The sequence below is a fragment of the Chlorocebus sabaeus genome, chromosome 12 (genome assembly GCF_047675955.1).
Source record: "Chlorocebus sabaeus isolate Y175 chromosome 12, mChlSab1.0.hap1, whole genome shotgun sequence".
NCBI classification, from domain to species: Eukaryota; Metazoa; Chordata; class Mammalia; order Primates; family Cercopithecidae; genus Chlorocebus; species Chlorocebus sabaeus.
In genome coordinates, this window is record NC_132915.1 from 50,576,091 (window position 1) to 50,585,702 (window position 9,612).

A 9,612-nucleotide genomic window follows, 5' to 3' on the forward strand; every position below is an offset into this window, starting at 1 on the left:
TCCAGCAGCACATAAAAAAGCTTATCCACCATGATCAAGTCAGCTTCATCCCTGGGATGCAATGCTGGTTCAACATATGCAAATCAATAAATGTAATCCATCATGTAAACATAACTGATGACAAAAACCACATGATTATCTCAATAGATGCAGAAAAGGCCTTTTATAGAATTCAACATCCCTTCATGTTAAAAACTCTCGATGAACTGTGTATTGATGGAACATATCTCAAAATAGTAAGAGCCATTTCTGACAAACCCAAAGCTAATATCATACTGAATGCGCTAAAGCTGGAAGCATTCCCTTTGAAAATCAGCATAAGAAAAGAATGCCCTCTCTCATCACTCCTATTCAGCATAGTATTGAAAGTTCTGGCCAGGGCAAGTAGGCAAGATAAATAAATGGTATTTAAATAGGAAGAGAGGAAGTGAAACTGACTGTTTGAAGATGACATAATCCTATATTGTCTCAGCCCAAAAGCTCCTTAAGCTGATAAGCAACTTCAGCAAAGTCTTAGGATACAAAATCGATGTGCAAAAATTACAAGCATTCATATACATTAAAAGTAGACAAGCAGAGAGCAAATCATGAATGAACTCCCATTCACAATCACTACAAAGAGATTAAAATACCTAGGAATACAGCTAGCAAGTGATGTGGAGGACCTCTTCAAGGAGAACCACAAACCACTGGTCAAGGAAATAAGAGGGGACACAAACAAATGGAAAAACATTCCATGCTCATGGTAGGAAGAATCAATATCATGAAAATGGCCATACTGCTCAAAGTAAAATTTATAGATTCAATGCTGTTCCCATTGAACTACCATTGACATTCTTCACAGAATTAGAAAAAAAACTACCTTAAAATTTATATGGAACCAAAAAGAACCCAGACAGCCAAGACAATCCTACGCAAAAAGGAAAAAGCTAGAGGCATCATGCTACGTGACTTCAAACTGTACTGCAAGGCTACAGTAACCAAAACAGCATGATACTTGTACCAAAAAATGACACAAAGACCAATGGAACAGAATAGAGATCTCGAAATAAGACTAGACATCTACAACCATTTGATCTTCAACAAGCCTGACAAAAACAATCGGGAGAGGATTTCCTCTTCAAGAAATGAGAGAACTGGCTAGCCATATGAGAAAACTGAAAACTGGACCCTTCCTTACACCTTATCCAAAAACTAACTTAAGATGGATTAAAGAGTTAAATGTAAAACCCAAAACTATAAAAACCCTAGATGCTGGGGAGGATGTGGAGAAATAGGAATGCTTTTACACTGTTGGTGGGAGTATAAATTAGTTCAACTGCTGTGGAAGACAGTGTGGTGATTCCTCAAAGATCTAAAATCAGAAGTACCATTTGATACAGCAATCCCATTACTGGGTATATACCCAAAGGATTATAAATCATATACATATGTTTATTGCAGCACTATTTACAATAGCGAAAACTTAAAAAAAAAAAAAAAACCCTAGAAGAAAATCTAGGCAATACCATTCAGTACATAGGCATGGGAAAAGATTTCATGGCAAAAACATCTAAAGCAATTGCAACCAAAGCAAAAATTGACATATGGGACCTAAGTAAACTAAAGAGCATCTGCACAGCAAAAGAAACTGTCATTCGAGTAAACAGACAACCTATGTAATGGGAGAAATTTTTTGCAATCTGTCAATCTGACAAAGGTCTAATACCCAGAATCCACAAGGGACTTAAACCAATTTCAAAGGAAAAAAAAAAAAAAAAAAAAAAGGGCAAAGGATATGAACAGACACATCTCCCAGAAGTCATTTATATGGCCAAAAAACACATGAAAATCTAAAAGCTCAACATCACTAATCATTAGAGAAATACAAATTAAAACCATAATGAGATACCATCTCACCCCAGTCAGAATGGCAACATTAAAAAGTCAAGAAATAACAGATGCTGGTGAAGCTGTGGAGAAATGGGAATGCTTTTACACTGTTGGTGGGAATGTAAATTCATTCAATCGTTGTGGAAAACAGTGTGGTGATTCCTCAAGGATCTAGAACCAGAAGTTCCATTTGACCCAGCAATCTCATTACTGGATATATACCCAAAGGAATATAAGTTATTCTGTTATAAAGATACATGCATGTGTATGTTTTTTGCAGCACTGTTCACAATAGCAAATACATAGAATCAACTCAAATGCCCATCAATTATAGATTGGATAAAGACATGTGGTACATATACACTATGTAGCCATGAAAAGGAATGAGATCATTTTTGGGGGACATGGATGGAACTGGAAGCCATTATGCTCAGCAAACTAACAGGAACAGAACATTAAACATCACATTTTCTCACTCATATATGGGAGCTGAACAATGAGAAGACATGGACACAGGAAGGGGAACAACATTGGAAGGCATGGGGAGGGAGAGCATCAGGATAAATAGCTAATGCATGTGACACTTAATACCTAGGTTATGGGTTGATAGGTCCAGCAAACCACCATGGCACACGTTTACTTATGTGACAAACCTGCACGTTCTGCACATGTATCTGAGAACCTAAAATAAAATAAAATAAAATATAGAAAGGAAAAGTAAGATTACATTGTAGCACCTACTAAATGTCCCTAGATCAGTCAGTGCATTTCTACTGAACTTCATGGTTTGTTATTCTCTGTCTCAAGGTAAAAATTTAAGGCAGTGAGGTCCAGCAATGCTGCTAGATGAAATTAGTCTGCTTTTCTTTACTGGTTTTAGAGTTTAAACAATTCATACATTCTGTTTTTATTTTAGTATTTTTCTGGTCAAATGCTGTATGGCTGCTTCTGAATTACTTTCTATTTTATCTTCAGGTAAATAACAACATAGAGAAGTACAAATGGAAACATAAAGAGCTCATATCATTATTTTCTATCATTTTCAACACATCCTTTTATTCTTTCTTCAAATTAATGTTTTTATAAATTGTCATTGCATTTGGATATGTTGAAGAAAAGAGAAAACAAATGCAAATCTGAATATGGTAAACATGAAAGAAGGAAAGTGACTCCCCAGGCCAAAAAATTGTAATAGGAGTTTTTCTCTCATTTTTCCCTTTCCACCTACTCTAATATCGTTTCTGCTTGTAAATTCTACCAAGTCAACTTTACTAAGGTCACCAATTCCATCTGTTTTTCTACTGTGGTAGATGATTTCAACCCATAGAGCAGTTTACTGACAGTCATGATAGTATTAACCAAAATAACATTATCATTATAATTTATCATTATAAATAATTTGATATGTCATAATTTAAAATAAATATTAAATATACTAGTATGATTTTTCAATACATCAAATCCATGAAATCTATCTATAGACCTACATATTTCTAAAAATGGCAAGCTATGCAGATAAAAATTAATTCATCTCCTTTTCCAGATCCTACTTTACTTCTCTCCTTAATTTCATGATGAGGCAGGATAGGTAGTTAGGGAAGTAACCATGTCATCAGGATGTCACAACCTTGGTGACCATACCATCAACACAATAAGCTTCAGCATTAATATTGTAATTGAACTCATTCAAGCAAGGCTGTAGTTCCCCTGTAGAGATCATGCACATTTTGATTTTACCTGTCCTCAGAGTGACCCTTTGCTCATTATAATAGTAAAGAATAAACCCGTGGATGGAAGATTTAAGATGCTAATGAGACATACAATGTTACAACAAGCATATAGAGCTACTGCACATGTGCACCCAGAGGACCACCAAGAACATGCTTACTAGTAACGCCTCTTCCCGCCTCTTTATGGATAATCATGGAAGATTCCCATAAAAGGAGTCTCCCTAGTACTAGTCTACTTTCTAATCTTTATTAGCAGCCTACGCTGAATCCTCTCTGTCTCAGGGTGTACTGTCTATTCTACACCTAGCTTTCAAAATATTCCTTTTCTATTTTTTTGCAATAAATTACTCCATGCTGCATATCCACTGCTGTGTGTCTCTTGTTTAAATTCTTAAAACTAGGAAGACAAGAATCTAGGTGTCACATCAGCCATCAGCAAGAAGGCAAACTTCTCAAAATTGTTTTCTCTATATATTGCCATTACCTTCTCTTCTCTTATTTACTCTTCTACCTGCTCCTGTATGGTTTCTACTGATTAATTCTATCAGTCAACTGATTGATTCTACCAATCAACTTCCACTAAGACCACCAATGCCCAATGTATTAGGCAGTTTCAATCTACTCTACATTTTGCATGAATATATCAATTCTTCTAAGCAGTTTTAGTCCTTTAAATTTACTTTTATCACCATTCTCTCTTTTCCTTCTAGTATTTGGCCATTCCAAATCTGTTTCTATTGTAGCTGTTTCCTCCCTTTAAAGTTGAAGGTTTCAGAGGAAATTTTCAGTCTCTTTGTCATTCTGTAAACTCTTCTCACATGACCACTGCTGTTCCTGGAGTTTCAGGTCATGGCATTGCTTGAAAATTGCAGACTGAAATATCAAATTGCCAGTGCACGTTTGCACTTATATGTCTACCAGTCAACTGTAGAAGACATCTACTGCTTTTGTTTTTGTTTCCTCATATGCCTTGGCTTCAGCTTCTGCTGAAAAAAAAAATACCGTTTTTCGGTCTTATATCATTTATCTAACAGATTTAATTACAGTTGTTGTTTTTAGGTTTTTTTCCCTACACAAAGAAAGATGAAAGACAGCAAGAAATGTAAGTGTATCTTCATCTCTATAACCTGAAGTCAACATACAAGCTGGCTTATAGAATGTAAATTTGTACTGTACTTATACCTTGAGTATAATAACAATGAGTCAATGAATTGAACCATACATTTTTAAATCATGTTGGAGAATCAACTTGGTGTTTCTCCTTAGAGAATAAACAAATTCAAGAAGTTTTCTATGGTAAATATTTAATAAACTAAACAAAATAATACATTGACTAAACATAAAAATATATTTTATGTTTTCAACAATATAAAGGTATACATTTTATGTCTTTATATGGGCAAAAAATTAAATATTATAAATAGTCAAATAAATATTCATTTAATAAATAGATAAATAGATCCATCAGCTTAGTCATCTGTAACGGACTAATTCCTGTGCAGCCGAACATGATGTTGCTTAATTTACACACCTGAAAATATTTGACACGTTTGATTCAACTCATGGTATGGTTATAGCAGAAACAAGAGTCTTTAAAATGGCAGATCTTGAAAGTGTGAGCTGGTGTAGTCGTCAATGGGAATCGTTTCTATTTTGGATCAGGTCTTATTCCTTCCTCCTTAATCTTTCTTGCAAGTTTCTTGATGAAGAGAAGGATCTCATGATTTCTGCTCTGACAACCTCCCATGCACAAGGGCTATACTTCTTCTCTGTCAGGTAGAGAGTGATTCTCTGGAAGTATTTTCTCACAGCCAGGATGGAGTCCTCATTCATCAGGGGAGTCTCTCCCACCCACGCCTCCTGCATCACACAGGCTTCCAGGTCATTCAGCTGCTGGTAAAGTTCAGTGTAGAGTTTGTCTAGAAGCCTTTCATCCCAAGCGGCAGATGAGTCCTTTGTGCTGAAGAGGTTGTAGGTCTGCTGGATCACCTCATGGAGGACAGAGATAGCTTGAGCCTTCTGGAACTGGTTGCCATCAAACTCTTCCTGGGGAAATCTGAAGTCGTGTCTGTCCTTCAGACAGGAGAAAAGAGAGATTCTTCTCATTTGTACCAGGAGCATCATGGTCCTCCTGTGACCCAGGCTGTGGGTCTGAGGCAGATCACAGCCCAGAGAGCAGCTTGACTTGCAGCTGAACACCACCAGGGCCATCAGTAAAGCAAAAGGCAAGGCCATGGTAGATGTTGCAGATGCTGTTGGACTTGTTGAGATGGGTGACTCTGAACCTTCAGCTCTAGGTTCTCTGAAGACCTTGCTTTATGTGTAGGTCTTAAATAGGGAACATACTAGTTTCCATTTTCAGAATTTACTTTCTACTTCTGATTTTGCTTTCCTTTGTGTACTCTCTAAATGGGTATAGAGTAGTTTTTCAACCAGTTTTTTTGTGTGTGTGTATATGTGTGTGTGTGTGTAGTCATCATTGACACTCCCTTCTCTTGCCTGCCTCCAGTGTCTTTTAAGAATTTTTCTTCTTAATTGAAATTAAATTTTTATTACATTTTATTAAATTTTAAATGTTATGAAATTTTAATAACAAATATACTGTATATATCCTTATGTACTGTATGTATATCTACTTTGTACAGTAAAAGAAAAAGGATAAAGCTTACTCTTATTATTTCTTGATCCGTTAGGAATGGTAAAATAATTTAACTAAAAGTTAAATTTTAAAAAATTTGACATTTAACTTAACTCTGAGCAGCAACTTTTAATTTGCCCTATTTACTTATATAAATTGTCTCAAACAAATTTGCGAATTAAGAATGTAGTAATATACATAATAATACCAACATGATGACATATGTTCATAAATTTCTTTTTTTTTTTGAGACAGAGTCTCGCTCTGTTGCCCAGGCTGGAGTGCAGTGGCCAGATCTCAGTTCACTGCCAGCTCTGCCTCCTGGGTTCACGCCATTCTTCTGCCTCAGCCTCCCGAGTAGCTGGGACTACAGGTGCCCGCCACCTCACCCGGCTAGTTTTTTTTGTATTTTTTAGTAGAGACGGAGTTTCACCGTGTTAGCCAGGATGGTCTCGATCTCCTGACCTCGTGATCCACCCATCTCGGCCTCCCAAAGTGCTGGGATTACAGGCTTGAGCCACCGTACCCGGCCATGTTCATAAATTTCTTAAAGGTAAAAAATGAAATTATTTTCTTAAGTTTTATTTTTCGTATACCTAACATTTAATTTTGCTCTAAAAAAAAACTAATTTTTAATTTCACTAGCTACTACATATTCATCCAGAGATTGTCAACATTTTCTTCTTTTCAGCATTTGACATTAACTGTTGATGTGTTGAAAATATTTAGTAGAATTAAATAATAACGTATACATTATTTGTATTTAATTCTCAAAGTCTACCTAATACTCAGAATCCCTGAAGCTCAAACATAAGCAACATCTGGAAGAAAGGCAATCACAGCAAATGATGGAAAGAAAGTCCTCCAGTAAGCCATCTATTCACCATAGATTTATAACACTGATTGTGCATGTATTTTGTCTGTTTCTACTGAATTCAATGTCAGTATGTCTTGTGTGATACACAAGAAAATTCAGTAAGGAAAATGAACACTAGAGAATAAGATTACGTAATAATTGAGCTTTGGAGGACCACAAACTATTGTAATATCTGAGAGTTGTTCACACCCCGAAGAATTAATTTATACAACCTTAGGGGCAATGCCATCTCCAGTGGAAATACACAACTTGAATATATCATCAATTTCATTTTGTTTTCTATTTTTGCATTAAAGTTCAAATTCCTCAACATATATTTATAGTTTCTTTTTTTTTGTTGCCAGTTATATATCAATTAGTTTATTATAGGCTTCATAGAAAACAATCATCTGTGCCAAAGTGTTTTCATTAATCTAAGCTTACTTTAAAGCATAAATCTAGAAAACATACTTCTGATAGTGAATTTTAGTAAATAGGAAGATATATCTTTTTTTTTTTTTTTTAATACTTTAAGTTCTAGGGTACATGTGGATAACGTGCAGGTTTGTTACATATGTATACCCGTGCCATGTTGGCATGCTGCACCCATCAACTCGTCAGCACCCATCAACTCGTCATTTACATCAGGTATAACTCCCAATGCAATCCCTCCCCCCTCCCCCCTCCCCGTGATAGGCCCCGGTGTGTGATGTTCCCCTTCCCGAGTCCAAGTGATCTCATCGTTCAGTTCCCACCTATGAGTGAGAACATGCGGTGTTTGGTTTTCTGTTCTTGCGATAGTTTGCTGAGAATGATGGTTTCCAGTTGCATCCATGTCCCTACAAAGGACACAAACTCATCTTTTTTTATGGCTGCATAGTATTCCATGATGTATATGTGCCACATTTTCTTAATCCAGTCTGTCACTGATGGACATTTGGGTTGATTCCAAGTCTTTGCTATTGTGAATAGTGCCGCTATAAACATACATGTGCATGTGTCTTTATAGCAGCATGATTTATAATCCTTTGGGTATATACCCAGTAATGGGATGGCTGGGTCATATGGTACTTCTAGTTCTAGATCCTTGAGGAATCGCCATACTGTGTTCCATAATGGTTGAACTAGTTTACAATCCCACCAACAGTGTAAAAGTGTTCCTATTTCTCCACATCCTCTCCAGTATCTGTTGTTTCCTGACTTTTTAATGATTGCCATTCTAACTAGTGTGAGATGGTATCTCATTGTGGTTTTGATTTGCATTTCTCTGATGGCCAGTGATGATGAGCATTTTTTCATGTGTCTGCACACATCTACAGCCATCTGATCTTTGACAAACCTGAGAAAAACAAGAAATGGGGAAAGGATTCCCTATTTAATAAATGGTGCTTGGAAAATTGGCTAGCCATAAGTAGAAAGCTGAAACTGAATCCTTTCCTTACTCCTTATATGAAAATTAATTCAAGATGGAGTAGAGACTTAAATGTTAGACCTAATACCATAAAAACCCTAGAAGAAAACCTAGGTAATACCATTCAGGACATAGGCATGGGCAAAGACTTCATGTCTAAAACACCAAAAGCAACGGCAACAAAAGCCAAAATTGACAAATGGGATCTAATTAAACTAAAGAGCTTCTGCACAGCAAAAGAAACTACCATTAGAGTGAACAGGCAACCTACAGAATGGGAGAAAATTTTTGTAATCTACTCATCTGACAAAGGGCTAATATCCAGAATCTACAAATAACTCAAACAAATTTACAAGAAAAAAACAAACAACCCCATCGAAAAGTGGGCAAAACATATGAACAGACAGTTCTCAAAAGAAGACATTCATACAGCCAACAGACACATGAAAAAATGTTTATAGTTCCTAAACCAAGTCAATTCTATTAAACAAAAAGAAACCATCTTTGTCCTAAATTCATAACTGGATAAATACTATCATGTTAAGCATTAACTTACAACTCCAATCCTAAGCGCTGGGATATTTTTTTTTCATAGCAAGTTAAGTTGCCTCATTCCTCTAGATTCCCTTTCTTAAAATGGCAAGTATGGGATCATCTTTGGCAAATCATCTCTTTAGTAACTGGACTCTGTCCTATTAACTGCCTTATCCTCAGTACCAGGCCTACTGTACTTATTCAAGAAACAATTTTTGCTGAAGCAATTTATCAGACTTTCTCTTTATACTAAAAGGCATTCATGGGTGACCAAGCTATTTTGTTTCATCATGGCTGTATTTGTTAGGATTATAATAGACAATGGCTAACATTTCCACTCTACTCTTACTAAGTGTCAATAATGATTTTAGAGTGTATTGCCAAACCCACTGGATATCTAATTCCTTTAAGGTATATATTGCACTGGGAATTCAAATGCAAGAGAAACATAATTTTCAGTCTTTGCATAGCACTATATTAAACTATATTATGACCTCATCTTTAAATTGCCCTCTACATTTTATAATAGGAATTAACCAGCCTGGTGTCACAATATCGAGCCAAATGTCCA

General features: G+C 36.0%; 1 protein-coding gene across 1 annotated transcript; it reads right to left on the minus strand.

Moving 5' to 3' along the window:
* Window positions 1-5,267: 5,267 nt before the first annotated feature.
* LOC140713062 (interferon alpha-6) lies at window positions 5,268-5,837 on the minus strand. The gene has a single exon (XM_073022181.1). The coding sequence runs from the start codon at window positions 5,835-5,837 to the stop codon at window positions 5,268-5,270; it is 570 nt and encodes a 189-aa protein (XP_072878282.1).
* Window positions 5,838-9,612: the final 3,775 nt, after the last annotated feature.

Coding starts and splice junctions, on each gene's coding strand:
- LOC140713062 (XM_073022181.1), bottom strand. CDS start 5,837: ATGGCCTTGCCTTTTGCTTTACTGATGGCCCTGGTGGTGTTCAGCTGC.